The 21,877-nt window shown below is 33.9% G+C and overlaps 1 protein-coding gene across 1 annotated transcript; it reads right to left on the bottom strand.

Annotated features, from left to right (window-relative positions):
• Positions 1–1,848: 1,848 nt before the first annotated feature.
• Positions 1,849–21,135, bottom strand: LOC124366364 (brahma-associated protein of 60 kDa; the record flags this gene model as incomplete). The annotated part of the gene is made up of 7 exons (XM_046822866.1): positions 1,849–2,718; positions 4,616–4,874; positions 5,573–5,718; positions 11,677–11,850; positions 14,924–15,052; positions 17,069–17,239; positions 20,932–21,135. Coding segments are annotated over 7 exons (1,239 nt in total), but the record flags the coding sequence as incomplete, so codon positions are not given.
• Between the last annotated feature and the right edge of the window lie 742 nt (positions 21,136–21,877).

Below are 21,877 nucleotides of genomic sequence, written 5' to 3'. Positions count from 1 at the left end.
AAACATCCCAAAATAATTGTTAATATGGTTATTATGATTCTTATTTGCTTCACATGATAGACTATTGCTATTAACTAAGGCCTTGTTACATGGTGTTTGTTTTTCCTTAAAAAATAACTATTTTCAGCCTGAGGCTCTCTTGTAACATGATTGCACTCATTCACTAATTTTTGCATCAAAATAATTTTGTCAGTGTTTGGTGTATTAAAGCCCTGTTACTGGTGAAGAAATACTATTATTCACAAGAGTTGAGGACAGCAAAGATGTTCCAGGACTTTTCCTCCGGAGGGAGACAGGCAGAGTATCCTCGTAGAGGTGTCTGTTGGTTTGACTCTGAGAGTTGGACATTTGGTTCCGACTGGGATGACTGCTGTAATTCTTCCAAACTATTCTCTCTAGAAGTGGGCCTGGTAGTCTGCCTTGGGAAGAGTGTAATCCTGCCACTGCCACGGCTGTTCACAGTTGAAGGGGAACTGGTGGTATTCTCCTGTGGGGTTATCTTCAAAGTCATTTGACTGATCTCAGTCACAGATGGGCTTTTTATGTGACCTGGTGGGGGTGTCTGCTGGCCACTCTCACTACTATCCAAAGCCGGGGGATCCGCAGATGTTCCTGAAGGAACATTTGATGTTAGGGAACCAATAGCCTGGACCTATTGTTCTGGCAAGTAATCTTTTCCCCATCTTGTTTAGGTGCATTCCATGTCGAGTAAAAATGCTGTTTTCTAAGCTGAGTATTGTCAGTAACACCAAAACTGTTCATTTCTTTAAGTTTCTTGTTTGAAATTGCTATCTGTTTATTAATGATATGTGTCCTTCCTAGGTCGTATCTTGGAAACATTGGAACAACAATAAATTTGGTGTGGTTATTTTTCTGACAAAATGTACGAATCTGCTTAGGAATAACCTGGGCAGCTCGACGATTTATGTAGGCAACTCGGTTCATAATCATTTGCCCCTCCGATTATAACAGCCACATCCTTGTCAGTCATGTATACAAGAACATAGATATAAAAAAACTAACTGTAGCATTTACTAAGGTATGATAATTTGTCAATAACTAAGCAGCCTATTCACAATATTAAAAAAAAAAAAAAAAAAAAAACAAAGTACAGCAAATATGTTTTAGCAATAAGTAATTTGTGTATTTCCGATTAGCCAAAAATTACGTTGGGGATCCAGATTTGGATTTTAGTTTATGATTCCGTGGATTTATGACTCGAATTCAACATGTCATACTTTTAACCAACAGGTTCAACGATCCTTGCACTTTTAGACTTGACATTTTACACCAAAAGAAAAAACTTTCTGTGACAATAAAGTTTAAGACATTCCAGTATTTTAGAAATTCTCAGACATTTTCTCAGAAAATTCCCCGGTTTCACTGAGCATAGCAACCCTGGTTAAGTCTCTACTCTGACTTTTGTCTGACAGTGCCTGTTTGCGCCCAGGCCCTCATCTTGTACATTGGCCAAAGGGCTAACAGTTCATTGTCGTACTGGTGTTGCCCAATGGTGCATACATGATTTGAGTTTGTAAGGCCCAACCCCACGATTAGAATTTTGTGGAGTGGGAGAAGGATACATCAATCTTGTACATTATAAAGATTTTGGAACATTTGGACCAAACTTTGAGAAATTGGTAAAAGGATTTTATTAAGTGACAAATAATTTTTTACTGGAAATCTGAGCAGCAGTATATGTGGGAATACAATCCAATCGGGTTATAGCTGTAATGAAAATTTCTAAGCATATACGATAAATAAAAAGTGACATATGCAAGGAATAATTGTAAACACATCCAAGAGTCATATATCTTTATTTGGGACCTGTAAATGATACACAGAAAATGGGTTTAAAAAATGTTTTATTGAAGGAAGTCTAGTACTAGTCATAAAACTGATAAATTACAAACAATTATGAATAAGGAAAGTCTGAATTACATGCAATCAATAATAAGTGAAATATTAAGTCTTATGAAACTACAACATTGTAAATCAAATAAAAATGGTTAAATACTGTAATGAACAATGGCTTAAAAGTATAAAACATTAAAGGAATTTCATTTTCGTTTATTCTATAAACAATACAACAACATAAATGGTCAATCTGTTTAATAGAATAACAAGTTGAGAATTACGTTTTGAAAACTCATTACAAAAATTTACTGTTATAATATAAAGTTACACACGGTCTACAATCATATAAACTGTATTGATATACACTTATATAGCTGTAAACAAACAAGTATAAAGTTTAAAACCATTAAAAATTATACAAAAATAAATAATATACAATCATCAAATAGGCTTACTTTGAAAAGTTTGCTCCACGAAAAGAACAAAACCAGAAAACACCGATCATAAGACATTTAATATTTTTAAAAAAAAGTTGAACACGAAACAATCGCCCTCTCAGGATTATTTTCCTGTTCATTTGTAAATTTTAAATATCCCATTTAAGTGTGTGCCGCTTGTGTACTTTTTTATCAGTGGATTTACCCCGCAAAGGTAAGCGTATCATTCCTTCACATCCTTATTTAATGTGCAGTCTGTCGGCCCGAACTATGTGTTCCGAATACCCAAGGCCTGCTCGAGCTCTGCCCTCTTCTGCTGCACCTTGGTGTAGAAGTAGCGACACACAGCTTCCTGCGCCCAAGGTTGGTAGTAGAACTCGGCGCGTCTCTCCTCCTCAGGATTGCCAACCACGTCCGTCATCGTCTGAAACAATAGTCAATCATTTTTGTTACAATTTCTTTAAGAAAAGTACATGCGTCAAGATTCAGACACAAAGTCAAGATGTGTTGGTTTCTCTTCTCTAGTCAAAAAATCCTCTACGGATTAGAATGGTCTGCTAGTTCTGCAGAAATTTTCACAAATGTTAACTAATTAAAGCTTTATATTATTAAAAAAGTATGATGATGTGACACACCAGTTAATACACTATTTATGTGGGTAATTAATGTGCATTTAATGTCACTAAAAAAAAAAAAAAAAAAAAAACATTTACAATAACTATTTTATCACATCATGTGGTCTTTTTATATAGCCATAACAAGTCTTCCTGAGAAAAAAAAAAACTTAATCTCTAAAGTGAACAAAAACGATTTTGATCATTTGGTTGTCACATTTAAAAAATATTTCAACTGAATAAAATGAAATGCAGCTACTGAAATAATTTTGAGGGTATAGGTTCATCTGTCAGAATAGGCTCTTAGCTCTATTGTGTTATTTGACAGAATAACAACGATGAGCAATTGTAGAATTGATAAACATATAAAATACAAAATAAAAGTGTCCAAATTTCTCAAAGAATCTATTTCATGCTTTGTGCATAAATAAAAGTTTTTCTAATGTTTTACAGCTTGTTTGTACGTAAAATTTAAGCTTTTTATGATGCATTTTAATTGGTTTAATCTATATATATAAAAATGAATGTTTGTATGTTTGTCCTTTATGGAATCGTGAACTATTGGACCGATCATGATGAAAATTTGTACGTATATGTATTTTTCCACGGAGAAGGTTTATAAGCTATGCCCATCCCTTTCCCGATTCAGGATTCCGCCCCACTGGTTACAGAAATACCCATAAGAAATGCATTGCAGCAAACATATGTTAACGTCTTTTCAAATTTTTAATCAGCTGTTCTTTGTAAACATATATTACACTTATAGTTTTAAAGCATAGAGTAAGCTTAAGAGAAACGACAAATTTTGTTTAAACTGTTTTTGCAATCACTGTTAAACATAGACTTTACTATCCAGATAATACAATTCAAATTTGACGTAAAAATTCACCTTTAACTGCAATATTTATTTAATATAAACCATGCTCATGCTTGATCAGAAGAGTAATGCAGATATCATAATTACTATCTTACGTTGGCTACAAATATAAAGAATGTTATAAAATCAACCTTAGTTGTTTTTTTTGACAGAAGTATGGTTCTCAAAACTCCGTGTGTACATATTCTCTCGATCGAGACAACAAAGCAAGCTCAATCGTGGCATCGGAGATATAACTAATTTAATCTAAAATTTATTATAGTAAAAAAAAAAAATTTACTAAGTAATATAAGGACTTCGGTTCTTAAGATTTGCGTGCGAAGCCGTGGGTAACAGCTAGATAGAGGCAGGAATATGGTACATACCTTCATAATACGCCCAAGAGGCGCACGATGGAACGACTATCAATTATCTCAGCAATGTTTAGAATGTGATAGAAAAAGAATAAGTGAATATAGTGTACTGTTTTCAACGGGAAATTGCGTGCGAAGCCGCGGGCAACTTTTGCAAAAAATTATTGAAATGCGCAGCAAAGCGCGCCGGGCCCGCTAGTAAAAAATAAATTATATATACGCTGGAACAGTTGGTCCAAAAATGTTTCGAGATTAGGGAAGGTGGAATAGAACAAATGCAGGAGTGGGAATCGGAATGAAAAAGTGGTTAAAGATTTGTTGTTCCCAACCAATGATGGGTGTGGAGGGAGGGAGAGGAGAAGGAGGAGACTGAAAAAAGAAATTAATTTATCCACAAACTCCAACGAGCGATAAGAATGTTACAATGCTGATTGTAACGGAACTTGAGTAGGCAGTAGGCTACATGAGATGAGCTACCTTGAGATCCCTAGTCTGCGAGATGATCCACTTATTGATGAACTGCTGCGGGTCCTTGGCAAAGCTAAGGAAGAACTCCCGGTTGGTCTTCAGTTGGTTGATGGTCTCCACGGTCTCATGTATCTTGTTGTCCAGTCCTTGTATCTCTTGCTGACTGGCAGTTGACAGCAGGAAGTTGTTCATCTGTGTCTTGAGCGTGTCGTCCACCTCCACATCGATGTCGTAGCACGCCGTTTGCTTCTGCTCTGTCCCTTCAACACTGCAACACAAAGATCAAATATTACTTTTTAACATTCTTCAACCAACCAAATTTTAATTTCATCCAACATTTTTCTGGTGTAAAAACATTTTTATCTTCCGATAATGATGTTAATGATGAAAACCATACGCAAGATGCTTGCAAACAGCAAAATCAACCAAGTTCCATCTCTCAAGGAACCTTAATACTTGAGTGAGCGATTCATATACAGGAAAAGGGATTCCTTATGGAGCATCCAACATGATAAATGATACTTTCCCAGTGTGATGCTGGATATTGTAAGGAAAATTTTGTGAAAGTTTAGTCCTGTGTTAAGTAATTGTTGAATTCTTTTTTGTTCTCTTAGAACAGTTAGCTGAGAAACCTTTCACAATAATAGTCCTAAAAGGACCTTTGCACTTACAGGATATTCAGGATGGGTAAGATTGAGGGATAAGGTATATTGCAGATTTGAAAACTATTTAATATGAGACAAGTGTAACTGAAAAAATGTTAAAAAAGGCAATTTTACTTATTGATTTATAATTATACACAAGACAACAATAAACAATAACAACAGATCATGCATTAATTATATAAATGCTTACTTGTCTTCCATGGTAAACAATCAGTGGTATATGAATGTTAAAATTTAATTGATCCAACAACACATTCATCCAACAAATGTTCTGCTTGACATAACTTTGCCTATTGCGTACCTGATGATATGGTTGATGACTATCGGGTCTGGAGGATGCAGCAGAGGGTTCAGGCGTTGCGGTATCTCGGCGAACTTCATCCTCGGGCAAGAGAAGATCTGCTCCAAGTATTTGTCGCAGTTGATAAACTCTCGCTCATGAGTATCCTGCACAGATCAGTGTCAAGTGAGGACAAATATCCGTTGACTTTATTATTGCAGTCAGGCGGACTGTATGTAGTTCTTGAAAATTCAAAGGAACTCAATAACAATCAATTATACAATACTATTATCTAGCTCTCCGGTTTAAACCGTGTCAAACCATTGCAAATTTGACAAAACAAAAGTACTTCCATAAATTACTGTAATCTAAGGATAAATTTAAGAAAAAAGATAGCATCAAATGATAAAAAAGATGGCAACCAGTGCTGAAAAAGATGTATTGCCTGCTAATTGAAATGACAACACAGCTTCGCCATCTTGTACTCATCTTACTGTACCAGTTTTGGCTGAACAATGTGAACTGAATATATGATTTTTGACCTTCACCAGTTGTAAGACTGTGGCTCTCTAACCGAAAGTTTGAGGGTTCAATCCCCAGGGAAGTTAATAAAAGTTTTCAAATGGGTTTTGACAGTTTCCCTTACAAATATCAAGTATGATTAACTAAAATTCTATAGGCATTAAAAAAATTCCCTTAATAATCAATTATTTTAATGTTTCTCCATAGCAAAGCCGAAATATCTCATGATTTTGTGTTAGCAACTTTTCAACATGCTGTAACCTTGAAAATATAGATGATGGTGATGAAATTGGCTACTTTTAATACTAAAGCCTGAAAACTGAGTATAATAAAATATGATTCCTTAAAATGAACTAAACATCATTCCTAGAGCAGTTTGTGAGATTGGCAATATTTTCAGAAGGTTTTAGTGCTTATTGCGAGAACTTTTATTGAAAGCACATCTACTATATCATCCCTAATAATCTAGTTCAGACATAACACTTAATTTACGAACCGGGTAAGAACACGAATACAAGTGCAACCAAACTGAACGAGAAAAATTACTTGATCCTACATCAGAGTCTCAAAGGGTATGTCCATGTAAAACAGGACAAAAATATTAAAAAAATATTTTTATTGAAATAACCTAGGTTTGAATGTTTTCAGATAAAGATTATTCTGAGCAATGTTGACAGCATTAGCTTTTTAGAGGAAAAATTTTATTTTTGTTGGTATTTTGTGTTTAGTTTAACACCTGTTAGCAGAGTTCATTGATGGCTGTTTGTTAAGTCTCACATCTCAATTTTATAACTGATTATACATTAATCTAGAAGGTGGCCAGTACCAAGAAGCCATCTTTGGAACAAAAGCTAACTAAAATTATGCTTTTTTTAAATTTAGGTTTAAGAATTGTTCTTTCTATTAGGTTATCTTTTAAACCTTACTTCATGTAACGTGAGTTACCAAAATTACAGATTTTTCAAGTTTACTCATGTAATACACAACCAATAACAAATAATAAAACAGATTCTATTGAAGAAAACTATTACAAGTATGGTACTATTTTTTTAAATTTTTTAATTTGTTTTCATTTGCAGGAATTTCATATAAGTTTTTCTGTAACGTGAGTTTACTGTAAAGATGTTTATTCATAGCACTTTAAACATTGTTTATATATTGGAGTTAATACTAATACAAAACAAGCTCTTAACATAGTTAACCTCAAAACAATTAAATAGTTATGGTAATATTTATATTTGTATTGGTCAGAATATAATGCCCTGTTTTAATTGTTCAAACATACTTCTAAATATAAGTGTAACATGAGTTACCGAAATTTGTTCCAATAATTTTGGGTTTGATCTTATGATTTTAATAAATATAAAACTTGCATTTAACTGAGAGATAACCTTACATTATAAGCTTATATAAATCTTTTTATTCAGGAAATTATTATTTGATTTATTAGGTCCACTTCAAGTACACACCAATATGTTGTAACGTGAGTTACCACTTCAACCTAGTGAAAAAGGTTCTTTTGGTTACATTTAATTATGTTGCTATTTGCCAAAGTGGTATTGACAAGTTTGGAGACCCAAGTAATGTGTTTGAAAAGTGATAAAAACTGTTATACATTCAAACCGATCGAAAATGATGTTACTTTCGTCAACTTGGACAAATTTTGAGTGTCATGCCTCTTCCAGAAATTAAAATGAAAGGTGGTAAAATATTATTATTATTTTAAAAACAAAATAAATATCAGAGAAATGAAAAATGTTAGCTACACAGACTGTCTAATTGTTTTAAGCGTTAGTGAATATTCTTTATATATACAAACCATGTAAAAATGTAGTCTGTAATTACCATAAAGTTATTTGATCTTATCTTTGTATTCTTTCATAGTTGTGTTATGAGAAAAATACAAAACTAGAAGTTATAGAACAGGGCTAAAAAAATATGTTGTTTTTAGAAATAATAAGTTAAAACTTGTTTTTTACACTTGTAAAAAGTTGTATTATTTTTTACAATTAAAAAACAACTATTTAATCATACCAAACTAAAATAATTAAGTGTACTGATACTAAAAGTTAGTTATTAAACACAATTCAATATATAAAATTACATAAGCTAACATCTCACTAAGAAGCAATGCTAATTTGATAACTGATCCTAATGTTATTGCCAATCAGTTTAATGAATATTTTAAGGGCATCCCTGAACAATTGGCCATTAATTTTAATAATCTGAATTACTCTTTTAAGGGTAAAAGAATTGAAAGCAGCATGTTTCTTCACCCAACCTCTGAAAAAGAGATTCTTAAAATAATAAAGAACTTGAAGAATAGTTTTGCAGTTGGTTGGGACTGCATAAGTACTGATTTATTAAAGAATATTTCAGATGTTATAGCAGGACCTTTATCATCTGTAATTAATACAAGTTTTGAAAACAGGAATTTTCCCAGACAGTTTAAAATTTCTAAAATTGTGCCTATTTTTAAAAACAAGGGAAACTGCTCAGAAAATTATTAACTATAGACCAGTTGCACTTCTGCCTGTTATTTCTAAAGTTTTTGAGAAAGCTATTTGTAATAGGTTAATTGATTTTTTAGAAGCTAAGAGCATACTTTTTGTAAATCAGCATGGATTCATGAGGGGGAAATCCACTTTGTCAGCCATAATCAAATTTCTTAATGAAATAATGGAAGGAATGATAAATGGTGATTTTATTTGTGGTGTGTTTCTGGATTTGCAAAAAGCTTTTGACTGTGTAAATATAAATATTTTGCTTGATAAATTAGAAAACTACGGAATAAGAGGGACAACCTCATGATTTACTGAAATCTTACTTGGTCTGTCGGAAACAGTTTGTCACCATAAAAAATGATCAGGGTGAAGTCACATCTAAAAGATCAGACATTAAGTGGGGTGTGCCTCAGGGTTCCGTTCTTGGTCCATTGCTATTTTTTAATATATATTAATGACATTGGAAATGTAAGTAATCCTAACCAGACAATTTTATATGCAGATGACACATCTATACTATATAAACACAAAAATTGGAGGATTTAGAAATCATAGCAAATATACAAATTAATAATATAGTGCAATACTTTAATGAAAACTTTTTAACAGTAAATGCAAATAAATCAACAGCTCTCATTTTACTTCAAATAAAAAATCTTCCTTTGAAATTCAAATAGCAGTTGACAATTTAGTAATACCAAAGTTTGATTCTACAAAATTTCTCGGATTGATTATCGACAAAAATTTAAATTGGAATGACCATATAACTACTCTTTGTTTTAAAGTTATCTAAAGCAATATTTATGATGAGGAAAACTGTCTGAATTTTGCAACGAAAAAAGCTCTTAAAATGGTATATTATGCATTTTTTTACTCTCAGTTAGTTTATGGTATTGAAATATGGGGAAATACATTTTAAGAAGAACATTAATAAAATTTTATTAATACAAAAAAAAGCAGTACGTTATATTTCTGGTATTGGCATAAGGATTCATGTAAACAAAAATTTCAAGAACTTCATATTATGACAGTCCCTTGTTTAATTGTGTATAAACTTTTGCTTTATATGGCTACGTCAAACAAGCTAACATATAAAAACATTCACCAATATAAACACAAGGGGTGCAAACAATATTGTAACCAAAAAAAACTGATTTCCAAACAATATTCATTAGCAACATTATCTCTTGGACCAAAATTATGGAACACACTGCCAAATGGGTTAAGATCACTGCCATTTAGTACTTTCAAAAGACAAATTGGATTTTTTCCTTTTGGAACACCCACTTTATGAAGTGGATGAGTTTTTTGGGATTAGTTATAAATTAGATAATTGTTGTTGATTTTGGGAAATTCTTTTATCTGTATTGTAAATTAGTTTTAAAAATAATTAATTGATTTGTTTTAATTGATATATTTATTTAATTATATCACTTCTTTTAAAGATCTGGACGAACTGGAGGATTACATTGCTTTTAAAACTGAAATGTACAATATTGTGTTTTTCAATGTGACAATGTATGTAATCTTTACCGGTAATAAATGAGTATCATTGAGTATCATAACAAAATTTATTTTCTACAAATAACAAATGTCCTTAGGAAAGAGACACAATGTAACATGAGTTACTGTAACGTGAGTTACTGTCAATTAGGTCAATAGTATATTATTAAAATTATGTTTTTCAGTTTTTATTGTTGTAGTTTGTCACAGTTTAAACTACAAACTCTTGAGCCAATCTTAAGTATTTAGATTAAGAAAATTAAACATTTAGGACAAAAGTTGTTTCATGTTAAAGTTTGCTTTCAAATTATGATGTCCTTTTTGTGTAACATGAGTTACCAAAACTAGAGAATTATATATTACCTTAATTATTAGTCCTCAGGAAGTTGAAATCTGGCCAGTGTGTATTATAATTCTTGCTTAATACTGCAAGATATTTTTGCTTAATATTATGCTTTAAAATTAAAATATTTTCAACGAATAACTTAGGACCCAACGTTGAAATGTAACGTGAGTTACCATGGACATGCCCTCAATAGCTAACAGGTGATTTTTTCAGACATGCTTTCCACAAATGTGCTCTTCTGAGATTAAAAAATGAGGAATAAATTCCAGATACAGCTTAATTTTAGTTTTCATAATGTCTAATGAGAAACATTAAATCAAAATGGCTAAACTTTTATTGAAAATTTTGGGATTATTAATATAATTTAAGATTTTTAAGGGAAAAAAACCTACACATTTTAACCGTTTATGCACCACTAATAAATCCATTAACTTTCCAATAACGCCAAGACAAGTAAAAATCTTTTGTTTTTTAAGTTCAAAGCTAATTTGTATTATAACTAAATTATAAAAGGTAAAAGCAAAATAATTATAAAACAGGGAATTTTACTTAAAATTAGCATAATTATTGTTGACAATAAAAAAAGAACTATTTACAAACCTGTTTATATCAAAAGATTTTTTATTTCATTGTAAAATTAAACTGAAAAGTTTACTTACATTTTACTATGAAACAAGATAAATATTTCAAACTAATCACAACAATACAACACAATGCAGAATAATAAAGAGTTACGTAATAGATGCGTCCACGAGCGCATGATTGTAACAACCGAGAAAGCAGTAATACATGAAACGGATATGTTTGGTTATGGCTCTGTAGGAGGCGCAGAACTGACGAACAGGCAGTCTAAGTTAGACAAAGGGTCTCCTGTCCCCTTGCCGCTGAGTGAAGGTCATTTATAAATACTTCCTCAGCAACCGCGATAAGCAGGGAGTGTGCAGCGGGTATTTCAAAGGCCTTTTATAAACTAAAAAACTCTGCAAGAGACATTATTTATAATCAAATATAACTGTATTTGGCATTTGGTCAAAGTCTGCAATTATAATATATCCGTCTACGGCATGGGAAGGGTTAAAATTGTAAAAGGAAAACTGACAGCTCAATGCCAAAATTGATCAAAATATGTCCATTCATTGGCCCAAATCTGTTTATTACTTACAAGTAGACTGACTTCAATTTAGAATTTATCCACTACCTCAATACCCCTAATTAGAAGGGAAATCTAAAAAATCAATTACTAAACATACCTGAAGTTTGTGTGTCTTGATGTACTGCCAGAGGGCATTGATGATGACTGGCCGAGTCTGGGTGTGGACGCCCAGCAGTCTTGCCAACCTTGGGTCCAGCTTGAACTGCAGCGGTTGGTAATCCAGCAGCAGTAGTATGGTGCAGCGAACGTTCTTGTCTCCTGGCCTCTTCACCTGATTACACACAACTGTGACAGTTTTGTGACACACATATGTGGTATGCTACAAAGTTATCTGTCCCGTTACAATACTGGGCTGATACTTCATCATCGAGGGAAATAATTAAGAGGGCCAATACACTTAAAAGTGTTAGGGATAAACATGGGTGGTGTACTAAAGACGGGAATAATTTTTTTCCTCTTGAGAAATTTGGGAATAAAATGGAAAGCTTTTTCCATCCTTTATGAAAAAGAATTATTAACACGAGTTATTGTGCCTAAAAGTTAGATTTTTCATAGGGCCCTGAGTATGTGACATTTAGTAATCAACCATTTGATATTAAAATAAGAATGGTGTCAAATACTTTTCAAACAACTCCAATTATTTTGTTACCAAAATATATCTCAATGACTTTATGCTAGGAATTAATCAAAATATTGTTTGGATTTTGGTTCAATAGTATATCCCTGAACAATATGGAATAATTGTTTAGACAGTAATAAAGATTGGCCTTAATGATAGCAATGGTGATATTATTTACCCTATTTTGTTAACGACAAAACGTAACTGGTGTGCGGAATTGAATTTTTGCAGCAAGTTGTGCAAATATTTGTTTGATGATTTAGCATATTAAAATGGGTCATTTAGTCAACTTTATAAAGAATAAACTTGACAGTTTGTTGTATTGTATCAACATTGAGCCTGTAAAAACAGTTCAAACACCTTGACACCATGATCAGCTCCAACAACAGTGATCAAACTTAAATCCAAGGTAGAATAAATTCAGCTAATAGATGTACGTTTGCCTTGAATAAACTTGTGCCTTTAAAGCTTTTCCCTACCCGTACAAAACCTAAAATCTACAAAACAATAATAAGACCAATCTTTTTTTATGAAGTTCAGTCATCCTTAGAGTCAAGCCACTCTTAAAAAACATTCACAGAAAAACATGAGCACTTCTGAAAATGAAGTACTACAAAAAGTCTTTCTTCCCACAAGAGAAAATGGATTGGGAGAATTTCAAAGCACCTGAGATTTGTGTAGATTGGGCAATCAATAAGAAAAGAAGATGACGGTCTAATCAAGTAAGTTTAAAAAGATTGTTTCTGATGGGAGAAGACTTCCATGAGACCCAAAGAAATACGGATAGACCAAATGCTTACTAATGGCAAAGCCATGTGGCACCTGGAATATCAGTGGCCATGGAAGTAAGTAACAACAATGTTAAATTTTAACCCTATATTAAAAGTAAAAAACATAAACGTCAGCAATGATTCTTATTTTAATAATATTTCATAATTTACTATATCATTACAGTCATCTAACCATATTCAATATCGTCGTATTTGAAATGTTCCAAAATTTTGATATATGGAAGTATTATATTGCTTTTCTTTCTCTTTACAATCCTATAACATATCATCAAACCTAGTCTATTTTGAGGAACATATTCTCAACAGTGTTTTCTGATTTAATTGGGGATCAAGTGGCAAGAAATTTATTTTGCTTACACACTTAGTTCTCTTCTATGGCATGAGTTTACCATGACTCAGGCAGGCATGCAAAGTTCTATCTCTTGATTTCAGTTGCTGTCATTGTCTGCTACAATATTGAATCAGAATTCCGAGCTAAGTGGTAGATCTTTACGTTTGTCATGTTTTTGGAGCTTTATTCAATATTGGTCACGCGGGTGTCTCATGACAGTTAAACATTAACACCGTAGACAGAGACACTCTGTAACAGTAGTTCTGCCAATTTCACCTAGAGCGCTCTAGCGATGACCTACACTGAACTACCAGACACCACAGTTCGTCATCGTTATGGGTCACCGGTGACCTATATAGCACTGAACTAATGCAATTTTATGAGTAACAGGTGACTCAAGTGTGGAAGTTTTCTCCCACCCGGAACAACCTTTCCAAACCTGCTTGATTAGAGCATCAAAGACTCGCTTAGTAAACATTTATTTTCAAAAGTGATCATATTTCTCTAAGTTTTTGTTAAGAGTGACTCAGCTCTTAGGATGACTGGAGAAAATGTATAACAAATTATAAATCTATTTTTGTGCTGATAACAACCTGACTAACTATCCTTAACACTTTCACTGGCGACAACGTCATTTGACATTGTGCATGGAATTCTTTACCGCCAACAACGTATTTTGATGGCGCTGACATTTACAGATTACTGTAAAATGCATTCAAACGTATTTAGACTTCGGCATTAATAGTCATTCGTTATTTCCATGTTTTTATTTCTTAATCTATGGATTATGATCTATGAAATGTTGTTGGCAGTAATCTGGAGTATCGGGAAAAAGTGGTTTGTTTTTTAACTCGTCGTCGCATGGTGGCCGTTTGTTGTTCTGTTGTCGTTCTGATAGTTTGTCTGCATTGTTATGGTTTTGCTTACTATTACTTTAGTTAACAACAATTGTTTTGTGAGTAAATACAAGGAATCATGACAGTATTGACGACAATAAAGTGATAGAAAAGTTACAAGTAACGGTGAAAGTGATAATTTATTCCCAGGTGACATAGATAATGATCCTGATTTTACTACCGATGGACTTTTTGACATAGTTTTTTACATAAAAAAAAAAAAAGCATTATAGTAATAAAAACTGTTATTATTATGTTTTAAAAATAATTGGTTTATTACAGAATTTTACAGCCCTGGAACAAATGGGTTAGGCTTCCCACAAAAAAATTTATGCATAAGTGGTTTTCAATTGTAAATATTTGCAGCTATAGTGACAGTAATTAAAATACTGAATACAGCAAATAATAATGAGAAATATAATTATGTTGTAGACTAGTACATGGTGATGTTATTTGGTAAACTTTTTAATACAAAAAAATTGTTTTTTTACGTTTTAAAACAAGACTTTGTTTGAAAATATTTATGCATAAGCATTTGTGTAGAAAGAGGAAGAACTCAGCTTTAAAAAAATGCAAGTCCAATGGTTTTCTCATGATTGGTTAAAAAATTATATTTATTTTAAAAATCATTAAAAGGAGCGGCAGTGGAGAAAGTTGTCAACATTAGGAGGCGGCAGTGAAAGTGTTAAGGACTAAGAGGGACATACCTGGAAGCCATCTGTCTCCTGGGTGGTAGGGGTGCGGTGCCACTCCACCAGGTGGTTGTCTGGTCCATACAAGTCCTTGTCAAGCTCTATAACCAGACTCTTGAAGAAAGATGAAAACTTCCTCTTCACCTGCAAGTTACGTCTAACTGTACAACATCACAGATCAAACAGGCAGATAACTAAGTGCGCTGAAATCTCGTATTGGCTACTCTTGCTCCTCTTACACAGCAGGCAGAGTGTTCAAGAAATATACAACTTAATAAATTAATTAAAATTGAAATGGCTGGAATAATGGAAGACAGTTAGTGTACTTCTTCTTCTTCTTCTATGGGGCGGCCTACTGCCATGCACTTAAGCCTCAAGGGCTTTTTGCGCACCCCGGAAGCACACCATGAGGCCTGTCAGTCTATGATTTCAGCAGTTCCACAAACCACCAAAAACACTATATACAGGATGATAATATCACAAATTAAACAATAAACTGCAATATTCGCCAAAATCAAAGCCAGATCCGATTCCAGGAGTAATTAAATTAAGTGATTAAATCGACTTGTTTCCACTGAATCCAGCACAGCAATTTTACCGGCATTAAAATTTGGGAATGTCCCAACATTTTCAATCTGCTCTACCCTGGAATTAATAATTGGAAAGAGAATAGAGAATTCAATACAGAGCACACCACGAATACAATATTTTTACCTCCAATTGAGATATGAAAATCAAGTTTTGATATTTCTAGTATATGTACCCAAATCTAAACCTTTGAATGGTGTTAATGAATTTTTTACGTGTCAAATTTTAAAAAAATGACGTTGAATACTTTCAAAGAAAGAAAGGACCCATTTGAACCAACACTAAAATTTATTTCTTTTCTTTTCAATAATTTACCAGAGAGATTAAAGAGGGAAGGGACAAAATAATATATCACAAGCCAGTTGCCTTTAGTTTTTCTTAGCCAAATTTTTACAGAAGGCGCCAAGATTGTTTCATTCACTCTTGGTAAACATAAACTAAATATGTTGTATGTAACTATTTGTTGATTTTGTTAATTATTTTCTAATGTATTTAGATTTCACTCATAAAAAAAAATCTTTGAAGGTGTTTTGGCCTATTTTGATCAGGATATATAAATAAAATAGTTTACTCCACAGTTGTTTTACTATAGGGCAATTTTAGAATACAATCATAGAAGCTTTTTCAGTTCATGCTATTCTGAAAAAACATGAAACAACACATAAAGCGACGTCGCAACTCTTACACAGGTAGTGGGATCCACGTCTCGTTTTTCCTACAAACCCTACCCCACACCACACAAGGTCATGCTTCGACTCTCACCCAATTAGAACACATCAGGCGCCATCAGATTGGCGCGGTAAGGTAGCTCATGTAACTTAGCCAGAGCGCCTATGGCACGGTGCAAGAATACTCGACAGTAGCGATGATGGCAAGTGCTCTGCTTGCGAGAATACTCGTCTACAGCGGTCACAGAGTTAATTAACTTACAAAAAAATGTTAATGACTGAATTAATTTCAAAATATTTGACCCCTAAAACACTAACACAATAATCATTTGTGAAAATTTGATAAAACTAATTATTTGTTTAACCTGAATATATAAATGTACTAACAAACAACTGATACATTAGATATAAAAAGGTGGAATAATATTCTCGGGAATGTTTTGTAAATTTTTCATAACACTCACGTAACAATTTATCTCCTCTAATGTTAAATTTATTTTTTATTTCACCTTACCAAAATCTATCAAACCATATTGTAATATTATATTCATAATAGCCTAACATCTACCTGATGTGAGCCTCAAGCAATGTAAGTATTTTCTCAAAATTTCTTAATCACCTTACCTTAGAAGAAGCTGGGTTTACGATGATTACCTTCCATGATTGGTTGATTCTTTCATTAATCTACTTAGGGCTTAATCTGTTATGATTATGGAGATAAATTTACCAGTATTAGTCTGTACCTATTAAACTACACAGGTGTTTATGTTGCAGTAAAAAAATCGTAACAAAACCACAAAAATAAAAAGGCTAAATACACCAAGGAAAGACATACGAGATTAAATTTTTAAAACACAGAAATCAGGTGACAGTACAAGGAGAGGGGAGGATGACTCACATTTACCTTGTTGGGGTCATTCTTAGCATCTTCCAAAAGCCTGCCTTCGACACGGAGTTCCCACGATGCCACACTGCCGTCCTCACCACCTTCCACCGCCTCCTTAGCCGGGTAGAACGTGTTGGAGATAAATATTCTCAGCTTCCGTTTCTGCTTCATCGGCCGCTTCAACGCTTCCTGCATTCAAACAAAATTAATTCTCATTAATTCCATCAACAAAAGAACGTAATTTGATCTAACTGATTACTTACTTTCAATAACCTTTGTTTCAATCCAAAGGATCCGCTGCTATGGAAGTAGTGCTAAACCTCCCACCCCTAGACATATTCGTCATAGGAGAGGCTAGGATGGCTGCCTACAGACTGAAGTGCAATGGGAACTGGTATCATCACCATGCTAGTAAGCACTCCAAGATCGTTGACATTCTCAAACTGGATATTATAGAAATGATGTCTGACAGAATGGCAAAGGTTACGGACTGGGAAAAACCATTTCAAGTCAACATTGTTGAAAGGAAGGAATGGTCAAAAGGTGAGCCTGACTACATGAAGAAGGCTCTAACCTGGTACACGGACGGGTCAAAGACTCTGAAGGGTACTGGGGCAGGAGTCTGGGGAGCCAGACCTAGGGTTAACTTAAGCTTTAGCCTAGGTAAACTGGCAACTGTCTTTCAGGCTGAAGTTACAGCCCTTGCAGAATGTGCAAGAGTTAATGTGGACAGGGGCTACAAAGACAAAACCATCTACATTAACTCGGACAGCAGGGCTGCTCTGCAGGCCTTGGCCAACCATGACTTTAATTCGAAGACAGTCTGGGAATGCCACAAGGTAATGAAATTGCTGGCGAAAACCAATAAAGTTATTCTAACTTGGGTGCCTGGACATAGAGGAATCACAGGTAATGAAGGGGCAGACAGTTGCGCTAACTTGGGAGCCAACTGTCCTCTTACCGGTCCTGAACCAACGTGTGGGGTCTCATATAACTTAGCACGTAGATCAGTTACCAAGTGGATGGTTAACAAACACCTACAACATTGGAGAAATACTGAGGGGAATGTACAAGCAAAGCGGATGCTCAAGGGACCATCAAGGAACATTGCAGCAGATGCCCTTAGAATCAGTAGAACGGAGATCCGAAAGGTGACTGGTTTTATTACAGGTCATTGGATATTCCGAAGCCACCTGAACAGAATAGGTATTCCAGTTCAGGAAACACTGTGCAGGAAATGTGGCGAGGCTGACGAAACAGCCAAGCACGTCATATTTGAATGTCCGGCATTACAGAGCAAACGCTCAAGATCCCTAGGTGTTCTTATGCATACGGAAGAGGGGTTGGAACAGGAAAGCATTGTTCAGAAGATCTCATGGTTTTGTAAAGGCCTGGGATTTGATACAGCTTAAACCTGGGAGAGGGTGCACAATAAGCCGGATGGCTGAGAGGCAACTACCAGGCCTAGGAAACCTGGCCCTGTGTTAAAAAAAAATCCAAAGGATTACAGTTTTTTCATAGATAGCTAATATGTATAAATTTACAAAATTAACAAGAAGGACTTGTCCACATGGACTCGTATCCAGATATCTCATTTATCAGGTAAGTGGTTATGAAAATAGTTAAATAATTAACACGCCCAAAGAATGTTCAAAAGCTAGATTGCAGATGTGGTACATAGTTACGCTTCAGCCAGTGATATTGGAAATTGAGAATAATTATATTAGGGCATTATCTTGGATTCACCAAAATCTGCGTTCCTCTAACAAAAATAACACAAATAGCTAAAAATGATTTAATCAAGATTGGTCAAAAATTACTTAATCCGGTCCAAAATTACTTAATCCAGTCAAAAATTACTTAATCCAGTCCAAAATTATTTAACCCTTTTAGGACGACAAAAATTTTGGTTATTTTTTTAGGTACGCATTTTTTGACGTGACCATATTTCATAGCGAACATACCAAAGAAGACGACGGTGAAATTGGGCAAAATGTAGTAGTTTGATAAATATATTATAAGTCCATTATTTTAAAATTGTCCTTACACCATTTTTTTATCCACATGTACATAATTAAATTGTCTACAATATGGTAGCATTTATTACTATTTACAATAACCAGAAAAATTAAAAATTAAATAAAATTTTAGAATTTTTATTTTATTAGTTTGGCTTCAGTTTACTATGATAAAAAAAAAATTTTTTTTACTGTGGGAACTAATATTACTATGTTTCTTACATAGTTTTTCAGTTTAAATACAAAATTTTATTAACATTGGTTGAGAAATAATTGTTTTACAACAAAAAAACTTACATTACTGACAGGCAACCAGGACCGGAAACGACTTCTTGGAGAAAGGGTGTCTCCTTTCATCCTGAGAAAAGATTCTGCATATCTGTTTGTCTCATTGACAAACAATTCAATCAGTCCGGTAGTAAAAAATAAATTAAAAAAATCAATAGGTTTTATTGCATTTTGTGGTATATGTTTTGGACCAGGAGTTTCTTGATAGTCAAAATGGTGTTCAATGTTAGGTGGGCTACTCTCAACTACTTCCTCCCAATCACTTTCAATATCATCATCGTCGTCATCAGAACTGCTCAATACTCTCCTATTTCCAGCATTAGGCCTACTGTCAACATTGTCAGATTCGCTGTCAGATTCATGTGAAGGTATACTCACGGGTAACCTAATATTTTTGGGCGGGGATGGTGTGGGTTAATAAAATCTTCAGAGTCATAAAATATATCTTCAAGCTGGAAGTCAGGGTCTTCGTCCGTGTCGTCTACAAAATCAGAACTAGAATGTTCAGATGCACTTTCTGAGTATTGTAACTCACGGTCCAGTTCACTGCTGTGATCACTAAGTTAAATTGATCCATATTCACAAAAGAAGTTGAACAAAACACATTTCACTATAAATCTATAAACACTAAGTTTTATAACTGATCTGAAACAATCAACTATAGTCAACGCGACCGCACTGTGACTGACTGAATGTAAACAAACTAGACGGAATTGGCGCGCTCCGCCGACTGGCACTACAATAGGCGCTCACGTGCAGCTGTTCTAAAAATAGACATATGTTGTATTGTTTGGCCAAGATAAGTTCCGAAATACTCCATTTCCTGTCTCAGGATGTGCCTCTACAAGGAAAACTAATTTTGTTCATCGTATTTTCGATATTACGTGAGTATTATGCAAACGTAAACCGGCGGGCACATAAAAGTCCGCTCGTCTTCTTCGGTAAAACTAGTGCGGACTATTGAAAGCCCGCATCGTCTTCTTCGGCAAAACTAGTGCGGACTATTAATAGTCCGCTCGTCCTAAAAGGGTTAATCCAGTCAAAAATTACTCAATCCAGTCCAAAATTAACTATAAAGCTGTTTGTTTCTGAGCGAAATAATTTGTTAATAACTTGTTCGTAACAATTATGTGCATTTAATTTGGGTAATAATGCAATTGTGAGTACATTGTATCTTACAGAACTATATGGTAACATGGAAAGTGAAAATGTGTCTGCTTTATACTTTACTTCTGCAAATTAATCAGCTACTGTAAGTAAGGTAAGTAAAAGTACATATTGAGTACACATAACATGGCTACGGTATAAAGGGTTGATTCAATGTGAATGTTGAGTTTCACCTTCCTCTTAGTGCAGCATCTGGAATTTGAATTTGTCACTGACATTTTTTGGATCTATTCAGACGAACATGACTTCATATTCCAGGAGTTAACTTAAGTCTGTGACGTTAAATTCTAGATGCTGCACTAAACTCAACATTCACGTAAATATTAAGTATTAAACTACATTCCAAAATAATAAAATTGAAAATAACTCGAACTGATGTTTTAACACGAACTTTGTATGACAACTCACCTGGATGTCAAGACGTTTCCTCATGATTGTCGAGTCTAGCTTCCGCTCGAATGCAAGCAGATCCATGTACGCCTGACTTTCAGGCACAAGGTCTCGCACCTTCTGCGGTAGGATCTTGTCTGCCAGCTTCTTCTTTTTCTTGTTGCTGCTTCCACCACTACTGGAGTGAGAAAAGTCACCACTGACGGGGGAACGTAACGTTTGTTAGTGGGTTAGTCCAATCACCAGTCCCTTAAGTGTACGTTACATGCACATACTGGAGTCATGCAGTTCATGCTCATAGAGAACGTATTTATTTAAATACAGGCTTGATAAACGTACAACAGATGACGTAATATGAAACATTTTCTACGTATCCATTAAAAAAAAATGGATCTCTTGTTAAATATTAACGAATCTAATTCGGATTTAACTCAAAGGATAGCTTACTATCTGAGAAAAGGCCATCTTGCTGGTGAGCCAAACAAATATTCTAGTCTCGTAATGCAGGCTGTTTTTATGTAACTAACTTATATATGACCACCACCAATCGGATGCTTTTAATTTGGAAAGTTAAACAACTTGGAATGGGAAAATTTGACCTTATGTTTGGAAAACATTTTAAATATTTCTATTCCAAATTAAAACAATGTGTTTATGATGAATTATAAAATTTCAAACGATACATGCGTTTATCAATATAACGGATTAAAACTAAAGTTATATTCCACAAGAAATACAGCTCAGTAACTGTATATGCTTTCAGCTCATTTACAAAAAGGGGCATAAAAAAAGGCAACAATAAAAAGATATATTCACCTTTTATAACAAAAAATCAAAATTAGCTGAGAAAGTGCAAACTTACGTTTTAGATTTTTATCAGATCTACAAGCCATATTAAAAAGATAACCAAAATTTCTTTAAATTAAAATTAATATTTTTAATGAACAGGGTAAATAGGTAAAAT

This window comes from Homalodisca vitripennis, chromosome 7 (assembly GCF_021130785.1).
Source record: "Homalodisca vitripennis isolate AUS2020 chromosome 7, UT_GWSS_2.1, whole genome shotgun sequence".
Classification (NCBI taxonomy): domain Eukaryota; kingdom Metazoa; phylum Arthropoda; class Insecta; order Hemiptera; family Cicadellidae; genus Homalodisca; species Homalodisca vitripennis.
This window is presented reverse-complemented; position numbering and strand designations above follow the sequence as displayed.